General features: G+C 35.8%; 1 protein-coding gene across 1 annotated transcript; it reads right to left on the reverse strand.

Moving 5' to 3' along the window:
* Positions 1-12,115: 12,115 nt before the first annotated feature.
* On the reverse strand, positions 12,116-16,488 carry LOC141251124 (uncharacterized). Its single transcript, XM_073670245.1, has 10 exons — positions 16,434-16,488; positions 16,064-16,280; positions 15,886-15,951; positions 15,770-15,815; positions 14,720-14,880; positions 14,528-14,657; positions 14,294-14,458; positions 12,428-12,555; positions 12,235-12,334; positions 12,116-12,166 (listed from the first exon to the last, which is right to left on the reverse strand). Exons 1-10 carry the CDS (start codon positions 16,486-16,488, stop codon positions 12,116-12,118), a joined length of 1,119 nt encoding a protein of 372 aa, XP_073526346.1.
* Between the last annotated feature and the right edge of the window lie 7,435 nt (positions 16,489-23,923).

The raw sequence follows: 23,923 nt of genomic DNA on the forward strand, positions 1-23,923 counted from the left end.
TTGCTCAACATTGATTGTGGATGTTTTGGAAAACTCTTCAAATGCATGGGTTTAATCTCGGACAAGGTGAAAGTCTTCATATTATTAGAACCTTGAAATTATGAAAAATAAATTAACATTGTCCAATCAATGTCTAGTCGCATGGCCTCCCTAGGGTTTAATGTATGTAGTTAAATGAGAGACTTTTCATTTGGACTGTGTCGTAAAGACAATGAATTCCACACATTTCTATACTGATTCAGTGAACTTCATCAACATAAGAAATACTCCCTACGTCTCGTAATCTTCTTCCCATTTCATTTCTTAGCACTATTCACATTCGTAGAAAATTTTCTCGATTTTTCTCAATGTATATGGAAAAACATAGTCATGTGTGATCTTGTTTTATTCGTCTTAACGAGTACTTTAACCAGTGTTCTAAAAAGCCCGCCTAGGCGGCACCCTAACGTTACGACTAGGAGCTAGTTCTTTTTTCTAAGTGGTAGGAAAAAAATCCCCCGCCTAGGAGGCTACGTCCGCCTAGGAGTTACGTTTTTTCTAGGCGGGGGTATGCGTACTTTTTTTTGAAAGGGGTATGTGTTCTTATTTAGGTTAAAAGTTAAAAATCAATCACATCCTCTCGTTTGTCCCACGCCTCCGCCTCTCACCTCTCACCCATATCCCTCTTAATTGAAAACTTTGTCGTCCCTACTACCTCCCACTTCCATCTCGTCATGCCGTCACCTCTCATCCCACCGGCTGCCTCTCACCTCACCTCACCTCTCGTCCCGCCTCTCACCCTCGTTAGGCTCTCCCTTCCCCTCTCCTTCATACTGCGACCAACGTCCACTAAGAGCCTATGACTGCAACTATGACTTATGAATAATTATTTAATATACTTACGTTGAAACATGTGTTGAAAAGTATATGATTTTTGCTTGTTCTGGTCTTGTAGATCTTCTTTATGACGAATACTATAAAGTCTATGAATTTTGGATGATTAATGAGCAAATTATATGATTATATTAAAATTACATAGTTAAATCATGAATTACTATGAAAATTATGAATCAATATATTTCGATTTAGTGTTTTATATAAAGAAATTGTATTAAAATATAAAAAATAAGTGTTAAATATTGATCTGCCTAGGCGCCTAGGCGCTAGGCCCCCCTCACCTCCTAGCACCCGCCTAGCATTTTTTAGAACACTGACTTTAACCATATAGAATTTTTACGATTTTTGATGACATATATTTAAAGATATTTAGAACACAAAACGTGTCTCGGCAAATAAGCTCAAAAGAAATGGGAAGAACATTATAGGACGGAGGGAGTATAAATAATTTTCTTACTTTTCCAATGATTGCTCATGTACCTCCAATGGACATTCGTAGCTCCTGATATGACAAGAATACTGAGACTATCCACAACATAGATCTTAAGTTTTAGTTTTTTAGAATATTTTAATCCCCTTTCTCCTTCCTATTTTTAATTTTAAAATGTGTACTCCAAGTAAAAAGTAAGTAATGATTTGAAAAATGTTATTTCTGATCTAGGGAAGAATTGGAAGAAAATCAAAAATCTGAATAAAGATGGGTGTGAACTGGTTGGAGGAGTTCAGAGGGGGGAAAAGAATGTAAATAGAAGGAAAAGAAAGAATATTCATTGGATTAAACCCAGTTGGAACAGAGTAAAGGTTAATTTTGACGGTGATGTGAATTTGAATGGAGAGGTAGGGATGGGTTTGGTTGTCACGGATTCATGTGAAAAAGTGTTTGCTATGGAGAATTCAAGTGGAAACAACCTTTCGGTTATTCAAGCTGAGGCTTGCGCCTTAAGGCTTGCTACAAAATGTATCAAAGAAATGAATTTATCTATTGTGGAAATTGAAGGTGACAACTTGTGCCTGATTAACGTGTTGAATAGCATTTGGCATTGTCCCTGGGAGATTAACCAAATTGTTAATGACATTTGTGTTGATCTGTTGTCTTGCCCTGCGTTTAAGTTCTCGCATGTTTTTCGGGAAATCAATCAGGTGGCTGATCGGATCGCCAAGCTGGGTTTGCTGACTGGGCTGAGGGACTGGAGGGAAGACTCAGAGTTGTTGGCTCTCATCCTCGAAGATGCTCTAGGGCGGCTATCGTCTCGGCTTTTGTAGCCCCCCTAATTTTTTCCTTTTTCAAAAAAAAAATTGATTTGAAAAATGTAAGATCTACACAATTTCTTTAATTTTTCTGACATTTTCTTTTACTTTAAATATTAAAAACCCTCAAAGATCACCATTGTGGATGCTTTAAGGAGATGTTGAAAAGATAGATTCAACAATTTTAACATCTTTCAAAATGTGAATGCTTGCTTAGCTTTCATATTTATTTCTTTATCAAGTAGGATATCAGTTTAATTGTTATTTACACATTTTAGTGTTATCAATAAATAAATTTATTGTCAGCAACACATAATTTTACAGGTTTCACTATCATCAACACATAAAATGATTGTCATAAACACATAATTTTCCAGATTTCAGTATCATCATCATATAATTTTAATACTATCAATATATAATTTTCCAGGTTTCACTATCACCAACACAGTTTGTTATCATCACCCAAGAAGAAATAATTGACATACATGGATATTAATCCACCAAAATCTTTTGCTTTAGATTTGGAAGTTGACTATTAACTTAAACAATCCATTATAAAGTCACAGTTTAGATGATTCATTCCACAATAGAAAACCTCAGATGAAGTATGAAGTCGTAAGAGGCTAAAACTATGTTCTATTACAACACGGAGAACTTCATTATTTGAGCTTCTAGTTGTCATGTTTTTGTAAACTTAATTCTATCTATATAATGATAGTAAGATCTTTGATCATGCTTTTAGTTACGTAAACATACCGGTAGACATCGTGATTGAGAAAACGATGATATTCGATTGATCGCGGTAGACCGAGCTTATGGAAATTGCCTTCTCTCTCTTAGCCTCTTTCTCCTCTACTTAATATTCTTAGGAGAAAATAGAGAACATAATATTGTGATACCCTACTGATGATTAATGGGTCACTTAAATAGGCAAAGAGAGGGGCCAAAATCCTCTAAAGATATATTTTAACTAAATGTTATATGGGCCACATAATGAGATTTAATGAATATCTTAATTCTCCCACTTGGTCCATATGACAAAACCTTTAGTGGTCATATAGGAACAAACACAAGGCGCGCATTATTGCTGAATTGATGTGTTTAAAGGCGTATCTTAATTAGCCTTAGTTGATTTGAATCATCGATTAGGATCATAGCAGTTCTACATTAATGAAAGAATGTAGTCCCTACCATGTACCACTAACTGACAACCAAAGCAACTAAGTCTGTACAAGTAGAAGTAAACATAATGGTCCCCATTAATGTCTTGATGAAAGACTAGTTCTGTTGTCATGCATTGCTATAATATGTACATAAATAATCCATAACATGAAACATAAATTTTAGAAGTTGCTTTAATGAATATTCAAAACCAATGTCATAACAAAACACATAGCAATCCATAAAGTCATGAGAATAAATACGAAGGGAAACATTAGTGATCACCCTCAAGACCCATAGCTTCAGCATGTTGCTTAAATACCTTAGGAGGTAATCCCTTTGTTAGTGGATCTGCTATATTAGCACGAGTGTTGATGTGCTCAATTGACACTTTCTTCTTCCGAACTTCGTCCTTTACTGATAAGTATCTCAGTTCCAGGTGTTTTATACCTTTAGAATACTTATTCTTCTTGGAAAAGAATACAGCTGCGGTGTTGTCACAATGAATTTTCAGCGGCCTAGCAACAGAATCCATGATTGTAAGCCCTGAAAGGAAATTCCGCAACTATAATGCTTGAATTGTTACCTCAAAGCATGCTACGAACTCGGCCTCCATGGTGGATGATGCAATAATGGACTGTTTTGAACTTTTCCATGAAACAACACCTCCAGCCAGCATGAACACGTAACCAAAAGTGCTCTTCCTAGTATCCACACATCCAGCAAAATCTGAGTCCGTATAACCAATCACCTCAAGGTGGTCAGTATTCCTAAAAGTGAGCATAAGTTCCTTTGTCCCTTGTAAGTATCTCAGCACTTTCTTTGCAGCTTTCCAATGATCAATACCTGGATTGCTTTGATAGCGACCCAGCATGCCAACTGCAAAACTAATGTCTGGTCTAGTGCAAACTTGTGCATATCCCAAACGCCCTACAAGAGACGCATAAGGGTAGTTTTCATTCGATCACTTTCTAATTTAGTTTGAGGACATTGACTTAAGCTAAATTTGTCCCCTTTCTGAATTGGAACAACATTAGGATCACATGCCGCCATGCCAAAATTTTCCAAAACTTTTGTGATATAGGCCTTTTGAGACAAACCTAAAATCCTACGTGATCTATCCCGGAATATTTCTATCCTAATTACATAAGAAGCGTCTCCCATATCTTTCATTTCAAAGTTTTGAGAAAGAAAGTCCTTGGTTTCTCGTAATAAGCCAAGGTCACTACTTGCTATTAGGATATCATCGACATATAGGACCATAAATGGGAACTTACTCCCACTGATCTTCAGGTATATACACTGATCAACTATGTTTTCAGTGAACCCAAAGGTGGTAATGGTATCATGAAACTTAAGGTACCATTGCCGAGAAGATTGCTTTAATCCATATATCGACTTCTTTAATAAACAGACCTTATTTTCCTTTCCTTCTATAATGAAGCCTTTTGGCTGGGCCATATAGACTTCTTCTTCTAAACTTCCATTCAGAAATGTCGTTTTCACATCCATTTGATGTAACTCTAGGTCAAAATGAGCTACTAACACCATGATTATGCGAAGAGAATCCTTCTTAGATACTGGAGAGAAGGTCTCACTATAATCGGTGCCCTCTTGTTGATGGAATCCTTTAGCCACGAGTCTAGCTTTATGTCGTTCGATTTTACCAAGAGAGTCGCGTTTGGTCTTATAGACCCACTTACAACCGACTTTCTTATGTCCTTCTGGTAAATCGATCAACTCCCAAACCTGATTTGTGGCCATTGATTTCATCTCTTCGAACATGGCATCAATCCATTTTTCAGGATCTTCGCTTTTCATGGCTTGTGAATACGTAGCCGGATCTTTCACCAATCCATTGTTAAATTCACATTCTTGCAAATACAAAATGTAATCATCTGAAATAGCTGGTCTTCTTTGTCTTATAGACCTTCTTAATGCTATCTCAGGTGCTGCATTCGTACTCGGTTCAATGGCAATAGGCTCATGATGGAGTGCGTGGTCATTGACAATTGGTTCTACGATATTGGCTGGGCCAATTTCATTAGGTAGAATAGTGTCAATCGAGATCCTAGGCACGGGAATCGGTATATGTGCCTGAATCTCTCTAATGGCCACTTCTCTGACTGTATCACTCCCACTGATTTCGCCATTCTCAATGAATTTGGCATTACCGGTTTCTACAATTCTGGTACTATGATTAGGACAATAAAATCTATACCCTTTTTATCTTTCTGGATATCCGATGAAGAACCCAATTATGGTTTGTGCATCGAGTTTCCGTTCATGTGGATTATAAATGCGTGCTTCTGCTGGACACCCCCAAACATGTAAATGTTTCAAACTGGGTTTTCATCCTTTCCACAACTCAAATGGTATTTTAGGAACAACCTTACTGGGAACCCGGTTCATGACATACATAGTAGTCATTAGAGCATGCATCCACAATGATATGGGTAAATTAGAGTTACTTAACATACTTCTAACCATTTCTAAAAGTGTACGATTACGTCTCTCAGCAACACCATTCATCCATGGCGAACCAGGCATTATGTACTGAGGTACTATCCCTAATTTTTCAAGAAGTTTAGCAAAAGGACCAGGACGTTGTCCAAACTCATCATATTTACCATAAAATTCACCACCTCTATCAGACCTAATGATTTTCACCTTTTTACCTAATTGTCTCTCACCTCTGTTATGTAGGATTCTACTGCATTCACAGATTGAGATTTGTCATGCAAAAGGTAAAGATAACAATAACGTGAATAATCGTCAATAAAGGTGATAAAGTATTTTTCTCCTCCAAATGAAGGATAATCGAAAGGTCCGCATATGTCTGTATGTATAATTTCAAGCACTTCAGTACTTCTTGTGGCTCCTTTCTTGGTGTGTTTAGTTTGCTTACCTTTAATGCAATCTACACAAACCTCAAAGTCAGTGAAGTTGAGACTCGGAAAAATCTCTTCTTTCACTAATAACTTAACTCTTTCTTTGGATATATGACAGAGCCTTTTATGCCACAAAAGGCAGAACTTTCACTTGACCTTTTACGTTTTAAATTCACTTTAGGATGCAAGGTTACTAGGGATTCAGAAAAGAAATTATCAAGAATAATTTGATATAAACCATTAATTAAAATCCCTGAACCAACTAAGTTATCATTCTTAAACAAACTGAAACGTCCATTACCAGTAGATGAATGAAAGCCATCAAGATCAAGTTTAGACAAGGAAATCAAATTGCGTGAAATAGAAGGAACATAAAGAGTATTTTCTAAATCTAAGTGAAATCCAGTACTTAAAACTAAACGAAAGGTTCCAATGGCTTCTACTGGTGCTTTCATCCTATTCCCCATATAGAGGTAAGCTTCATTTGGTTTTATGTTCCGGGTTGTAAGGTATCCCTGCATTGAGTTTGAAACGTGGACATTAGATCCAGAATCAATCCACCATGTATTAGAAGGTGCTTCTACAAAGTTAGATTCGAAACATACAAAAGCCAAAGGCTTACCCTTCTTTTCGAACCATTCTTTGCGCTTTATGCAATCCTTCTGAATGTGCCCATTCTTTTTGCAAAAATGGCAGTTATCATTCTTCTTACTTTTCTCTGGTGGTGGTTGACTGGACTTGTTGGAAGAGTTATACTTATCGGAGGAACCCTTTTTATTGTCCCTCCAATTTATCTTTCCGAATTTCTGCTTCCCATTCCCATGCGTGTAGTTTGCATTCGGTAAGTGGCTGCTTTGCTGCTTAATTCTAGCCTCTTCTTGAACCAGCTTATTGGTCAATTGATTCACATTCCACGTTTCCGTAATCGTGTTATAATGAATCTGAAAAGAACCATACTGTTGAGGCAAAGAGTTAAGAATAAACTGGACTAGGAATGAATCCTCTACTTTCATGCCCAGTTTAGCCAATTTTGCAGCCAAATTAGCCATGTCAAGTACATGTTGCTGCATGGTTTTAGAGCCCTCATAACGGGTAGTTGTTAGTTCAGACATAAGTTTCCCGGCAACAGCCATGTCGCCAGGCTTAAAGCGTTCAGTGATTATCTGTAAGTACCCTTTAGCGGTTAAGGTATCACTTTCAGGAATTGAAGACTTAATATTGGATGCTGTTGTGAGACGTAGGAACTTCAAGCACAGTTTATTGGCTTTAGTCCAAGCATTATGGACCAGTTTCTCTTCAGCTGTGGACTCAGCCGTAAGGTCAACTGGCTTATCCACAGTCAAGCCCGAGTCTATCCCAAGTACACCCAAATAAAACTCCACATGCTCTTTCCACTCATTATAGTTAGTTCCAACTAGTTCGGGAACAGAGTTGATAAAGGAGTTAAGCTGTGCTGGTTGAGAAACTACAATACATAGATTCAGCTTATAACCATTAAATTTTTGAGGCAATAAAGTAAAATGGCATACATGACTAAGATTTTAACGTACATGAATGATTTACTTCTTACAAATTAAACAAGTATGTTATCTGCGGATATCCAATACATGCTTAATCACATAAATAAATCATCTACTTAATGGCCATATTCTTCTTACGATGCATGGTCTACCTGTGGGTGTACCATCATGCTAAGAATTAAACCAATCATTAATATTACTTAGTCTGACATCCAAAATGTACTTTGAATCTACTGTGACAGATTGCAAACAAGTATGTTATCACGGCTCAGTGTTCGCGGAAGAACGTCAGGACCACAAACCGCGACCGCGGAAAGTCACCCACGACCGCGGGTCCAATAAGGTGGCCGCATCTGCAGAGATGTAAAACGCGACCGCGGAAATAAACCCGCACCCGCGGGCCCGATAAATTGGCCTAAACCGCGACCGCGGTAATTCACCCGCGACTGCGGTTGCGTTTTCGGCTGACTTAAAATCCGTAGAAAAACAATGGCCGCCGCGAACATGTTTTCTCTTCCTCTCCTCTCGCCCAAACGCTCCCTCACAAAATCAAGAACACTCACACCATTCCTCCTACCCTAATTTCCGAAATAATACTTAATTTCCGTAAAAAGAGTCCTAATTTGCACAAAGAAGCCATAGTTTTTGAAAAGGCCGTAAGTTTCTGAAGAAATCTAATTTCCAGAACCATTAACCGCGACCGTGAAAGTTCACCCACGATCGCGGGTCCAGTAACCGCGACCTTGTTGAGTCACCCGCGACCGCGGGTCCAATAAATTGGCAGACTGCGCAAGAACCCTAATTTCCGAAAAAAAAGGCCATGAATTTTTGAAATAGCAGAGGAATCAAGATGGTAATGCGATCATGAATTATGAGAAAAAACGGTAATTTGCAGGAAAAATCACGAAGGCTAGAATCTACCGCGACCACGGAAATACGCCCGCGACCGCGGGTTGCATGAACCCTAATATGCGAGAACCCTAATATGCGAAAATCATGAATATGCAATATATGTTCATAAGCACAGAATCATATGCAATATTAACATGTTGGAATGATTAAACCAAATTAAATTCAACCAGTATGCAAGAATCAAACAAGTTTAAAGCGGAAACAATGATACTAGCATGACTCTTCGGTTATACGAACGAAAAAAGATGATCTTTAACCCGAAGTGACTGATACCACATGTAAACTTAATTCTATCTATATAATGATAGTAAGATCTTTGATCATGCTTTTAGTTACGTAAACATACCGGTAGACATCGTGATTGAGAAAAAGATGATATTCGATTGATCGCGGTAGACCGAGCTTATGGAAATCGCCTTCTCTCTCTTAGCCTCTTTCTTCTCTACTAATTAATATTCTTAGGAGAAAATAGAGAACATAATATTGTGATACCCTATTGATGATTAATGGGTCTCTTAAATAGGCAGAGAGAGGGGCCAAAATCCTCTAAAGATATATTTTAACTTATCATCAAAGTTAATAATAATAAACATATCTTTAGTTTTAATAGAAGATTTTATCTTCTTTCTTTATCCTTATTTTATCAAATCAGCATATTCCATAAAATAACTTTAATGTTATATGGGCCACATAATGGGATTTAATAAATATCTGACATTTTACCTGCTTCTGGCTTGAAAAGAAAATCAATCAGACGATCAAACATTTATAGACATTGGAAAATAATACCAACCCATATAAAATTAAAGAACAAATCCAAAGATTGAAAAAACAATTACAATCCAAAGTCCACCAAAGAACAATTTTGTATGAACATAAGACCACCGTTATCGGTATTGTTCGGGTACCGTGGGTTGGGTGGGACCCATCCGAATTGTTTTTTTTAAAGGAAGTTGGTTGCTCATTTTAATCAACTTTGGGCAACCCGTGACCAAGCTGGTTGCGCAAACATTTTAAAAGGAGGGCGACACTTGTCCGTTTCCTATTGGGTGTAGCTACTTATTTTGGATAAGCTTTTATCTTTGTATTATCTTTAAAAAAATCAAAATTCATAAAAAAATCTCTAGAAATAGAGACCAATATTGATATATTTAAATACATCTGAAAAATCCACTTTTATTTCACTACTCTCTATTTCTTTTAGCCAAATGAATCCAAATGACGTATTTTTTCAAACTTTTATTCTTATGAAAATATCCAAAACTTTCAAGATTTCTCATTGTATGCAACAAATCCAAACACTCAGTTTTCTCCGAATCCCACTCAACATCTGAGCCTCAAAATGTTACGAACTCAACTCCTTTTACAGTTTCTTGGGAGGCCATTGAAGATGTCGCAAGTCTAGCTCATCATATGACTACTAGGGAACAACTTCGCAACAGACAGGGTTACAATGAACGACTTGATTGAGCACATATGGGATAATTTCAATGAAGACGACTAATTGTGTATTTTTTCTGTTTTTTAAGTTCTGCATCGCGTTGTTGCGTTTGTTGAAATTTGTTTCCATAATATTTATTTTTAGTTGTTCATGGTTGTACTTTGTTAATGAAATATTTAATTACTACTTCGATTCGTATTTTAATTTTGTAATGAATTTCAAGATTTTATCATTATATTTATTATTTAATTCAATTCTTATATTAAAGTTATGTTATAATTATAAGAAAGTGAAAATAAAAATTAACTGAATTGATGGTCACATGGATGATCATAGATAAATGTGGTTTTTGTTGTTGTAGTTGCATTGGTTTGAAGATTGGTTAGAAAAATTAATTTTCTATTAGAAAGGTGGATGATTGGGTTGGAAATATGTTCATGGATAATGGTAGTCTAAGAGAAGATGTATTGAGTGGATGGTTGGGTTGAAAATTTGTTGACCTCCAACACGCCAAGCTCCATTGAGTGTAAATCTTCCACATTGTTGTGACCTCCAACACGCCAAGCTCCATTTGTAGCTTCTCAAAAGGTTTCCTATTCAATGCCTTAGTGAAGATGTATTCAATTTGATCCTCTATGTGAAAGAATTCCATTATAACCATCCATTTTTCAACACAACCCCGAAAGTAGTGATGTCTAATCTCGATATGCTTAGTTCTTGAGCGTTGCACAAGATTCTTGGAGATGTTTATACCACCTGTGTTATTCCAAAACATAGGAGCAGAATTAACCAAAATGCTGAAATCACTTAGCTGTTGTTTAATCCCTAGGATTTGTGAACAACAAGCAGTTGCGGCTACGTACTCGGCCTCGGCTGTAGAGCGACCTACAGAAGTTTGCTTCTTTGATCTCCGGGACACTAGGCAAGGCCCAATGAATTAAGCCATTCCCGAGGTAGACTTTCTATCTACTCTGTTCCCTGCAATATCTGCATTCGTGTATCCTATTAGCTTTAGATCTCCACGTCTTGGATACCAGACACACAGGTCATTTGTCACTCAAAGGTATCGAAGGGCCCTCTTGATGTGTGAATCCTTAGGATTAACTTGAAACTTGGCACACAAACAAACACTATACATAATATATGGCCAACATGTCATTAGATAGAGTAAAGATCCAATCATTCCCATGTATAGTGTCTAGTCAACATCCTTCTCGTGATCATCCTTCCCTAAGGAATTATTGGGAGACGAGAAGGGCTTGACATCCATCATGTTAAGCTTCTTGATACACTATTGAATGTATTTTTGTTTGTGGATTTTATTAGGCCTGAGAATGAGAACCTTCATCTGGATCGTCTGCACCTGGTGTGACGCCGTCAACACCTGATGTGCATTGTTCAAGGAAGGCTCATCTCCTTTCCCTGACAGTTGATATGTAGCGTCCAAGATATGAAAGGTTTCTTCCTCTAACAGTGAAGGAGTGTTAGGATCGTGACGTTCATCTCCTATCATGCTGTGTTCTTCAAATCCCACTTGAACACTTTCTTCAAGTCTCCATACCACATGGACGCTTTTCGAATCCATGCACAAAAAAAGCTCTACGTGACCTTTCCAATTTCGCACAAAATAGTGGCACACACCTTCTTCTTTTTTTTGCTTGTTTTAATCTTAAGCAGTCATGTTTAGGGATCTATAGACCGAAAATCGTTCTTATTTTACATTGTGAGCTTTATTCTCATCAAATACGCTTCTTTTTTGAAAATACAATGCGCATCCTTCTTGAAAATACAAACACAAAACAGAGTATTTACGCAATTCCACCTATAAGATTTTGATAATTGATAATTAAATCTCAAGTGCGAATAAAATACAATTGGAAATTACTTAACCGAAAGGCAAATGTGGATATTAACGGTACTAACTTCAGTTTGGCAGCATTTTGAACTGCACAAGAACGCGGGAAACAACAACAACAGACTTACATGAATAATTAGCCTGAAATTCTCTACTTGATTGATTCTGAATTTTGCTTCCTTTCTGCAGTTGCAATTCCCCGGCAGAATCAAGCTGAAGGCACAGAGAGTGTCCCAGTATTCAACAATCTTGGTAGAATCTAAAACACATCAGCAAAGTTCAGTTAGATAATGAGAACACAGGATAATCATATAGTTAATGTATTACCTCTCCACATCGAGCACTGATTTTCAAGGGTACCATTTCATCTGCTCTGGTGACTCCAATGTTGATGATGGCAGTAGCTGCCCCGGCATCATAAGCTGCTCTGTAACATTCACGTGGAGAATCAATATCTGTCAACCATATATAGATCGATCAATTCCAAAGTAGTGAAATAAACAAAGTGTGTATGTATCACCTAACAAGTCTGAAAGCAGACATTGTCATCACAGATGAACCAACGACTAGAAATGCATCACACTCTCTTGCAGCTTCCATTGCTCTGTCAGCATTATCCTTTCGAACATTATCTCCGAAAAACACAACCTGTGAGGTAATAAGTTGATTGGTATCAAGGAAAAAGGAATCACTAATAGAAGATTTGGTAGCATGCATCTAATCAAATCTAATATCTAATCTTCTAATATATCTAATCTATCTAATCTAGGATTAGGATCAAGTAAAAACATATCTTATAATATGAAATGTGAACAAACTTTAACTATGAACATCACTATCTTTCATGTGAACCCAACGTACTAATATGTGAATGTAGAGCGATCACTGTGGTTGAAAACCGTTGCATTAGGTTTAAAAGCCGCTGCAATATTTCTAGTACAACAATTTAGGTGCACTAATAAGTACTCTCGGTTCACATATAAGATAGTAAAGTTCATATTTTAAAGTTTGGAAACTTTTTCATCTAATCTATCTAATATCTATTTATATCCTATCCTTCCTATATAATATAACTGGAAGGTTTCGCACGGGACACAACGAAGACTCGAATATAGATTATAATTCGTCCTTATTATATATTTTCTATAGTGTATCATTGATAATTCATCTATGTGATGTTATTATTATACTTTGTTGTTGACATAAGAACTCGAGTGTAGATGATAATTCGTTCATATTATCATAGTATATAGGACTTTAGGGGTGTCAAAAAACACTAAATGACTCCCCTAATAGCTATTAGTTACACCACTTAGCATATGAGAAAAACACTAAATGCACCATTAGTTATTTTGAGTTACTTATATAAACCCTCTTATATATGTAAAAAGGTATATTATTATTATTTTCTTGGGCTCAATTAGATACGGTTATTGGACTGTTGAAATGTAGCTCAACTAAAACCAGACTACTAATATTCATATAGAACTTTTTTATTGTATTATTGTTCTTTATATAAATCATTTTTTGGGCTCAACTATATAGGGTTATTGGACCGTTCAAAATGTAACTCGACTAAAACCAGACTAATAATAGTCATATAGTATTTTCTATTGTATTAGCATTCTTTATAAAAAATATATGGTTATAATATAATTCCAGTTTCTATAAAATTATAAATCAACTCTATAAATTAGGGAGTACATAGATCTAAATCCTTTATTGCAAAAAAAATATAAAATATAAAGACAATAAAAAATATAAAGATAATAAAAAATAGTTCATTAATAACAAATAAAAACAAAGTACAATAATAAGATTATATGGAAGATGTACTGATGATACACTAAAGAAAAAATATAATAGGAACGAATTATCATCTACACTTGAGTCCTTAGGTCAACAACAAAGTGTAATAATAACATCACATAGATGAATTATTAATGATACGCTATAGAAAGTATACAATAAGGACGAATCATAATCTATATTCGAGCCTTTACTGTGACTTTCGCACGGGCCACAACCTCTAGTATAATAAAGAATTTTTGGGGTATTCCCAAAACAGTAAATGAGTACATTTTTCGGGAATTATGGTTTTTGCCCGTAATTTGCGAGAATTGCGGGTTTTGTCCGTAATTATTCGAAATTACAAAAAGAATTAAAAAATTTATGAAAGATGTATAAAATGTATGAAAAGATAATTTTTATGTTTAACATAAACATTTCTTATTTAATAAATAAAACAATAATATTTTTAAAATCAAACTACGATGGATTTAGAAATTAAAATGAAAAATGAAAAATTTAAAAATATAGAGAAAAAATGAAATAAAATGGAAGGACTAGTAGAAGCTAAAGAAATTGAAGTAGAGAGGTGCATTACATCTGGTTTGAGTACTCCCCTGCATTCTGGGCAACAAGGGATATCGAAATCCTCCTCCCAAAATTTCTCATCAATATCAATATCTCCATCGGGTCTTATCCTCATGCCAAAGCTTTTGTCTGACCCAGGGGTATCAAACTTCAGATTATCAATTGCTTCTGCCCACTGCAATCATACACTATATACCCTCTTAATCATTTTTTGACAGCAATTAAAACAGGGGATAGCACTGACCTTTGTGTTTCGAGCTTTGAGTTCATCCTGAAAGGAATGACGAGATAAAGAGTGGCCACAATCAATACAAACTACAGTATAAACAGTTCCATGTAGCTCAAGTGGGTTACTTCCAGCGCGATGATGCAGCCTGAGATTATAAATAAATCAGATTGGTCAAGATTGTAGTGCTGCAGAGAAGAAAGACATTACCGGTCAACGTTTTGTGTGATCAAAAAATGTATTCTGCCAGATTTTTCAAGAGATGCCAAAGCAGTATGACCAGCACTAGGCTGTGCTGCGTTGAATCGCCTCCAGCCAGCATAGCTCCCTGCCCAGTACCTTCTACGAGCCTTGGCAGAACGCAGAAATTCCTACTCATACAGGGCAAAAGAAGTATATATTGAATAAAATACAGGCAACGATGTGAAAATAGATATCAAGAACAGGCATTAACGTCGAAGGAGGAATGTCAGAGAAATGATCTTTACACTTTCTAACAGACGCAAATATATTAGTAATATCTATCTAATAATACTAAAGCAACATGAAAAACAGTCTATATGTCCATTGATTTCTCATTAATTCTTAACAGTCATAGCATCCAATTTGGCCAACAACCTTTCCTGTACCATGATATGACTAGGATACTCTGACTCAATAAATGGAAACAATTTAATTTAGATAATTATTATATTCAAGAATATCTTATATTTTGAAGTGGAAACACAATCTTTTGTTACAAAGAAAAATTTAGCATTATTAAAAATCCAACATTATCTTTTATATTTGATAATAAAAATATTCTATCAAGAAAAATAGAAAATGACTAAAATAAATAATACACAGAATCATAAGAAAAGGTTTATATACAAACACAACTACTATTCATTTTCTATGAAAAAGATATTTACTTATATTGTGACTCAATATGAAATATTGGATAAATCGCATGCATGGTACGCGAGTTAAACTAGTTATTAACTAAGCCCACATCATGAAGGTTTTTCAGTCCATCTCTTTACTTTTAACAAGTCAATGTTGTATACACTAAGCTCCTAAAGAATCTCTCCAGCAGTACAGCATTTATCTTCTAGCAAAATGTGTTAATTCCAATAAAAGTTGCAAATGTACATAATATATCCAGTTCAATATCGTGTAAAGATTTTATTATAGGGAAATACTAAAACAGATATACATAAGGTAGCAATAGAAACTAATAAGTATAGAAAAGACAGCATATGACCTCAGGATTCATATCACCTGATGGGTAATTGGTCTAAAACCAGAACTATAAGCTCCATTCGGACTGCACACAATTACAGGAGAAGCAATCAGTACATCAAAGCTGATGATAAACGGTATCAGGACAAGATTACCTCCTATAATCAGGGATTCCAGATTCTGTGCTCAGTCCAGCTCCAGTTAACACTACGAGATTGTTACTGCAAAAGCACAATGCAATTCCCAGATCAGGAGAAAAATCAGTCTTCAATGACTGAATTCATGTACAGCATGTGTGTAGATAAACAGTACGGCACCAAAATGTCTACAGACCTCTGCTCAAAAAAATCATATAGTTTGTCAACGTCCTTGATGCTAGGTGGGAATGCATCCGGAACCATTGTCTTGTTCTTTAGAACTCCTGGTGCAACCTTTTCCTTGTGATTTGATGAAACCCCAGGTATTGAAATTCGAGATGAACCTCTTAGAAACGATGCATATCCACGCAAAAGTAGTTTATTTCCTTTTAGAAACGATGCATCATCTGCGACTTACAAAATTTATCAGTATTGTAAGCAGAAAATTACAAACTCAAGTAAGTTCAAGCACATGTCGAACTTGCCTGGCAATAGAAATCTTAGCGCATTTCTGACTCTATTGAAACTCTGCAAATTCAAAAGAGCATTTTTTTTATTACGTTTACCAAAACATTCACTGAGCTTGGCAACAACATTTTCGCTTCTATGTAGTATATACATGATTTATAAAGGGTCACAACTGAACTAGGATAATGTCCAGTGAGGAAAACGAATTCCATAGAGTGTAAACCTAAATGATTCTATAATAGATCAAGGAGTTATTCAATCATTACTTCCGAAATCAAGGATCGAATAGAGGAAGAAATTCAATGTATTAGGATGATACTGACAGAAAGGAATTGGGAAGGCAGTCGCAAGGCAGCTGCCATTGTCGGTTTCCTGTGCAGCAGCCTCAGCTATCATTTAGGGGAAATCGCCACAGATTTCAGTGGAGCTGTCAAAGCTGCCCAGTTTATGGTCGTGCAAATGCGTCGTCAACTCGGGCCACGCTTGCTTGTTCTCTACCGCTCAGTTCGTCAATCTGGAAAAGGAAAAACCGGAAATTCCGCCGCGTAACCTCAGGTGTTATTAAAATTCGCAAAAAATCCAACCTTCTTATATATTGAGACGATAACCCTCAATTTTAAAAAATATCTCTGAATATGCATTTTTTTTTATAAAGTTGAACAAAGTTTCCTCCCTATCCAGGAGGCAATCCCGCATTATCATACATGATAATGCTTACAAAATTATTAAGAAAACTAAGGAGCAAAGGTTGCGAACTACGCAACCTTTTTTGCAAAGTCCTGATATGCAAATCAAGTATGTTATATAGGTTACATAGATAGAAAAGATAATCAATATCAATATCGTCAACCTTCTTAGAAGCTAATACATCAGCAGCTTTATTGAGTTCTCGGTTGCAATGGAAGATACGGAACTCCTTGAATTGCTTGACTTCCTGCTTTATTTCTTCAATAATGTTTTGTATACTCAAGGGGACCTGTCAAATGTTACGAATTGCGTTGATTACAGCTAAATTATCACCTTTAAAACAACTTCATCTATATTAAGGCTTCTAGCAAGTCTAATCGAAGTTAGCGGAGCAATGGCTTCCCCTTGAATTGCCGCAGGAGAATTAATTTTTTGATGGAAAATTTTGATAATATTCCCCTTATGATTTCTAGCAACAATTCCTATAAATGATTCATCATTCGGATAATAAGACGCACCGAAATTAAATTTAATCCAACCATTAGTTGGTTTCTTCCAATCAGAAATTTTGTTTCTCTTCTTAGGTTTATAATTGCTGTGAGGGTTAGTATTGTTAGGATTGTTAGGTTTACAGTGCTTTATTGAGTGAAAATTAGTAGAAGCAAAGGCATTTTGATTATAGTTGTTATTATTTCTAAAATTTTGTTATTCCTATTTTTCCATAATTCAAACCATACAAAGTAAGATAATTCCAAATTTTTATTGTTGATGATAAAATAATTGAAATCGTGGGAAAAATCATTAGTGTTTATAAAGTTTAAGATCTTTCCAGTTGTATTTTCAATATTTTTGAAGGTATTAATAGTATTCGGGCATTCAAAAAAGAAATGAGAGGTTGTTTCTAACGGAGCGTTGCATAACGAGCAATAATTTGGAACTCGATTGAAATGTCTATTCAGTCTTTCTGTAGTGGGAAGACAATCAGATAACGACTTCCATAAGAATTTGTTTATTTTGGGGGGTATATTGAGATTCCATAAATTTTGGAAAATATTGGAGTTAGTGTTTACTGATTCTTGTTTCGTCAATTGAATGGCACTTTTAGTGCTAAAATTCCCGGAACTTGAAAGGCTCCAGATTAATTTATCTTCCATGTCAAGCGAAGGGATATGGATTTTTATAATTTTGTTAACTATTCTAATCGGTAGGATGGTAGCCAATTTGATTGGATCCCATATATTATTCAGAGTAATAAATTCAGCAACTTTAGTATCGATATTATGAATAAGGGGATTGTAGAAATCAGAAATAGTTAAATTTGGGATCCAGATATCAGTCCAGAAATTTATATTACGACCATTACCTAAAATCCAAAAAAGACCTTTTTTGAATTTATCCCTAATGTGTAATAGTCGACCAAATTGCCAGGAATGTTTAGATTTTTTATTGTAGGAGAGAATATGTTTATGTTTAATATATTTTTCTTGGATAATTCTGACCCACATATTATTATTGTCATCATTGACTAATTTCCATATGAGTTTCATTTGGAGCGAAATATTAATATTTTCGGCTTTATGAAGCCCAAGACCCCCGTTTATTTTAGGTTGACAGATGCTGTCCCATGATAAAAGAGATTGCGCGTTCGGAGATTGTTTGTTCCAAAAGAAGTTCTTGTTTATATCGTAAATTTTATTTAAGATGCCAGTAGAAAGATAAAAGCTTTGCATTAAGTAGTTAGTTTTTTATAAAAGATTGGATTGGATAAGGACAGTTCTACCAGCCTGAGAAAGAGAATTAGCTTTCCAGGTAGAGAGTTGATTTTTTTAACTTGGTTAAAGCGTAATCAAAACATTCATTCTTCACTTTCCCTGCTAGAATGAGAATTCCAAGGTATTTTTCCATAGTCGTAGTAATTCGAATATTTAGGACCGCAACTATATTGTTTTTAATATTAGTAGAGATATTTCTAGAGAATTGGATTGAGCTTTTGTCATAATTGATTTGTAGGCCAGAAATTTTGGACAAATTTTCGAGAGTATTTTTAATGAAATTAGCGTTAGTAGTATTTGCGTTCGCGAATATAATTGTGTCATCCGCAAAACTAAGAAATGGAATGCAACTCCCATGATTACATAATTTAATACCTATTTTGTGGCTCCGTTTATGCTATTCAATAGTTAATTCGTGCTAGATATTCCATTGCAATAATAAAGATGAAGGGTACAATTGGGTCTCCATGTCGAATCCCACATTTTGGTTTAAATATAGATCCAGGTTCATTGTTAACCAGGACAGAGAAAGAGGACGAGGCAATGCATTTCATAATCAGATTTATCCAATGATTTTGAGAAACCAAAGAATGTTAACATTTGTTGAATAAATGGCCATTGGATTTTATCATATGTCTTTTCCATATCTATTTTTATAGCCATCCACCCCCGATTCCTTTTGATTTTTTGTGGAAGGAATCAAAAATTTCATGAGCTATTAAGATGTTGTCCAGAATTAATCTATCTTGGACAAAAGCGCCTTGCAACGGGTGTATTATTTTAGGTAGCAAGGATTGAAGCCTGTTTGCCAAGAGTTTTGTGATGATTTTATAACTTGTATTACATAGGATAATAGGGAGGTAATGATTAATTGTTTGAGGATTATTAATTTTCGGGATTAGAGATATAAAAGAATGGGTTGATTGAGAAAGAAGATTCTCGCTATGAAAAAAGGCTTGAACTGTTTTGATAACAGAGTTACCTACAATCGGCCAGTAAACTTGGTAGAATTCTGCTGGAAACCCGTCGGGCCCACAAGTTTTATTCTTCGGAAGATTTTGAACAATATTCTTGATTTCAACAGCTGAAGGATTTTTGGTAAGGAGTTCGTTGTCTATATCAGTTATAATACGAGGGATTATACTGAATTCGTGATCTTGGAAGGTAGAAATATGTTGTGGATTAAACCTCTGCTGGAGGTCTTTAGTAATTCCTAGTCTGATTTGTATGGGGTCCGGATACTGAATTCAATCTAATGCTGTGAAGTTTAGAATTTTCTGTTTAAAGGACCTTTGCTTTGCTATTGTTTGAAAGAATTTTGAGTTTTTATCCATTTGAAATGTGTGTTGGATTTTGGCTCGCTGAGCCCAATACCTATGTTGGAATGATAGAAGAGCATTATATTGTTCTGTGATTCGATGTAATTTATTTAAAAGATGAGGATTTTGAGGAGAATTGAGAATATCCTGTTGTATTTTAGAAAGATTTTTAGTAGTTTGTAAAAGTTTATTGTGATTATTGTCAGTGAATTGTTTTTTCCATTCCTTTGACAGATTTTTTAATTGACGTTGTTTCATATATAAATTAAACATAAAAGAGCCCTGAAAATTGTGCGACCATGCTTTTTTAACGATGTTAATGTAATATGGGTGTTCTGTCCAAGCATTCTCAAAACGGAACGGAAAGTTTTTCTTAGTGTGTAGATTTTCTAATTTGAGAACAATGCAGCAATGATCCGAAGTGGTAAACGGAAGGTGTGTAATATCAATCGATCTAAACCAGTTTTGAAATGTAGATTGGATCATGCATCTGTCTAATTTTTCAAGAATTGTATTTGATAGATCACTCTGAATATGCATATTGAAATACTCCCTCAGTCCCTCTATTTACTATTTCCTTCTTAAAACCAAAAAAATATATTACTACTCCCTCTATTTTAAGACCATTCACATTGGTAGTTTTTTTTTATTTTTAATAAGTGATACAAAGGAATTTTTATACCAGAATTCCTAAATCATCAGAGCCAGTGATCTTTACAAACTCCAACACCTTTTTTCGGGATCAAATGAAAATCTGGAAATCTAGAGGTAATGAACCTGCTGTTCTGGAGCTCAATGACTAAGCTTATGTCTTCTTCCTTCCAAGAGCGTTTGCCAATGAAATCTGCTGCTGCATTAGATTCTCTTTTTATAAGAGAGGTCTTGAATTCCAAGAAGGTATCTGAAATCTCTATGGTGCCTTTAATGATTCGAGCAATGTCCTAAGGAACCTTTCAAGTTCTGCGTATAGAGTGAATGACTGAAGCGTTGTGGCCTTCAATAACGACTTCCCGAAACCCACTTTCCGAAAACCCAAAGCATGGGCCGCCCTTGCACCCGCCAAAGTAGCGAGGGTTCCGCTTGGAGAGGAGAAGTAACATTTACTGAATTTTTATGGGTTGAGATAATTTTTCCGGTTGAGTTTCTAATGATGTAGTCGATGAAGCTGTCAGACGAGTTGACTGTGCCGTCAAAATTAAGCTTAATCTAGCCGTCCTGGGGAGGCGACCCTCCATGTGTTGGTGTTGGCTTTTTAATCCATGTGTGTGAAGAGGAGGCAGCAACAGAACTCCTGGTAGAACCCTTCTTTTTGTTGTTGGGACTCCATATTGTAAACTGCGAAAGAGCTCTGGCGATTTTTTTTTCATGGGTCTCTGGGTATTTATATTCTTCCTTGCGGAACACGATGTTATTCCAAAGTGAACCAAACATTTCACCAAAGGAAGAAAGCCAGGTTACAATTCAGGTTTGAATTCTGAAAGATATAGAGAGACTACAAGAAGTCATGATCATTTGGGAGGTTGTAAGAGTATCCAAGACGAGCAGCTAAGACAGAGAATGTAGTAATGGTGAAGTTACATTGAAAAAATAGATGGGTAGTGTTCTCATTAGCTTGATTGCACAATTGGCATGTATTAGGGACTTTGTGGTAATAATGGTTTAGTCGCTTTGTAGTAGGGAGATTATCCGAACATGGTTTCCATAAGAAAAGTTTAATTTTAGGAGGAACATCAAAATGCCAGATTTTATCATGGTAAGAAATGTTAGATCGGGCTCTGAAAGAGTTGAATGCTTGTTTTGAGGAAAACGTTCCAGATTGGCGAGTCCGGGACAGGAGTGTGGGGATATAAATTTTAGCTATGCTAGATACCACATATTTTGGAAGAAATTGTCTTAGGGAGCTGATATTCCACTGTCTAGAAGTAGTAATGAAGTCAGAAACTTTAATATTTGAAAGATTGGGGTTGAAAACTTGAAATGGTCTTTTAAGTTGACATGGGGGATCCATTGGTCAAGCCAGAAGGAGATACAAGCACCATCCCCAATGGACCAAAGGATATTAGTGAAGAATTCTGATTTAATAGAAAGTAGCATGTTGAATTGCCAGGGAAACTTATGAGATTTCTGAATATCATCGAGGGGGTTGCTTTTAATATATTTTTCATAGACAATAGAGCACCATAAAGAATCAGGGTTCAACAAGAGACGCCATAGAATTTTCATCTGAAGGGCTTTATTGTGTTCGAAAGATAGACGCATGCCTAGGCCCCCTTCATTTTTGGGTTTGCAAAGCTTATCCCAACTAATAAGAGGATGAAAGTTCCTGTTATAGTTACTCCAAAAGAATCTCTTGTGAATATCATCAAATTCTTCGCAGAGACCTTTATGAAGCAGAAAGCATTGCACAACATGGTTCATTTTAGTAGATAAGTTTGATTTAATCAGAACAGCTCTACCATCCTGAGAGAGAGCGTTAGCCCTCCATCGAGATAATTGGTGTTTTAAATTATTCTTGTATGTTTCAAAAGTTTGTTTACAGATTATGCCATTAGCAATAGGGATGCCCAAATATTTTTCTAATTTTGTAGTGATAGGGATGTTCATTATTCTAGTCAAGTTTTCAGCCGTCTGTTTTGATACGTTTTTCGAGAATTGAATGGAACTTTTGTTATAATTGATCTTAAGGCCACTGATATTTGAAAAATTCTGAAGGAAAGAATTTATGTAGTTAATATTTCTAGGATTTGCGTCAGCGAAGATGATGGTGTCATCGGCAAAACTGAGGAAAGGGATGACGTTTCCATTTCTAGTGAGCTTAATACCACTTGACTGTCATTATTTAGAGCTTCTTTCTGGAGGGATCGAGCAAAGAATTACATAGCTAGGATAAAGAGATATGGTGCAATCGGGTCACCTTGTCGGATCCCACATGAAGGAGTGAACTGAAAACCAAGTTGATTATTTGTGAGTACTGAAAGTTTGGAGGTTGAAATTAGTTGTTGAATAATAGTGATCCAGTCCTGGGAGAACCCAAAGGCACGGAGCACTGAAAAGAGGAAGTTCCAGTCTAATTTATTGTACGCTTCTTCCATGTCTATTTTGATAGCCATCCACTTGGTCGTTTTAGAATTGTTATTATGGAATGAATGAAAAGTCTCATGAACTGCAAGGATATTATCATGCATTAATCTTCCTTCTACACATGCACTTTATAATTTAGAGATTAGTCTAGGCATAAGAGGTTTAATTCTATTAAGAAGAAAATTTAGACAAAATTTCATAGGAAGAATTACATAGGTTGATGGGACGATAGTGATTGATATTTATCGGTGTGTTGTTTTTACGGATTTAGGCAATGAAGGCACGATTTTAGTGAGGGAGCATTCTCTTGGAATGAAAGAGTTCTTTAATAGCTTCACATAGGGAAGGGCGGAGAACATGCCATAATTTTTTATAGAAATCTATTGGAAAGTCATCCGGACCTGGAGTTTTATCTGGTGGTTGTTCCAAAACTGCATTTTAATTTCTTTATAACCGGGTACCTTAGTTAGGAGGTAATTGTCCGAGACCGAAACAATGGTCAGGATAATACTCATCTCATGACTTGAAGGAGGACATGAAGTATCGTTTGTAAATCTTTTAGAAAGTTCCAGGGTAATTTGTCTAGAAATGTCTTCTTGAGTAGTGAGGAGGGCACCATCAGACGAATGGAATTTGAGGATAGCTTGACAAAAGGAGCCGATTTTAGCGACAGAGTGGAAATAACTAGTATTTTTATCGGCATTGTTGGTGTAGTTGATTTTTTCCATA

This window comes from Phyllobates terribilis, unplaced genomic scaffold (genome assembly GCF_046119375.1).
Source record: "Phyllobates terribilis strain yellow unplaced genomic scaffold, ASM4611937v1 Scaffold_6677__1_contigs__length_42826, whole genome shotgun sequence".
Classification (NCBI taxonomy): Eukaryota; Metazoa; Chordata; class Amphibia; order Anura; family Dendrobatidae; genus Phyllobates; species Phyllobates terribilis.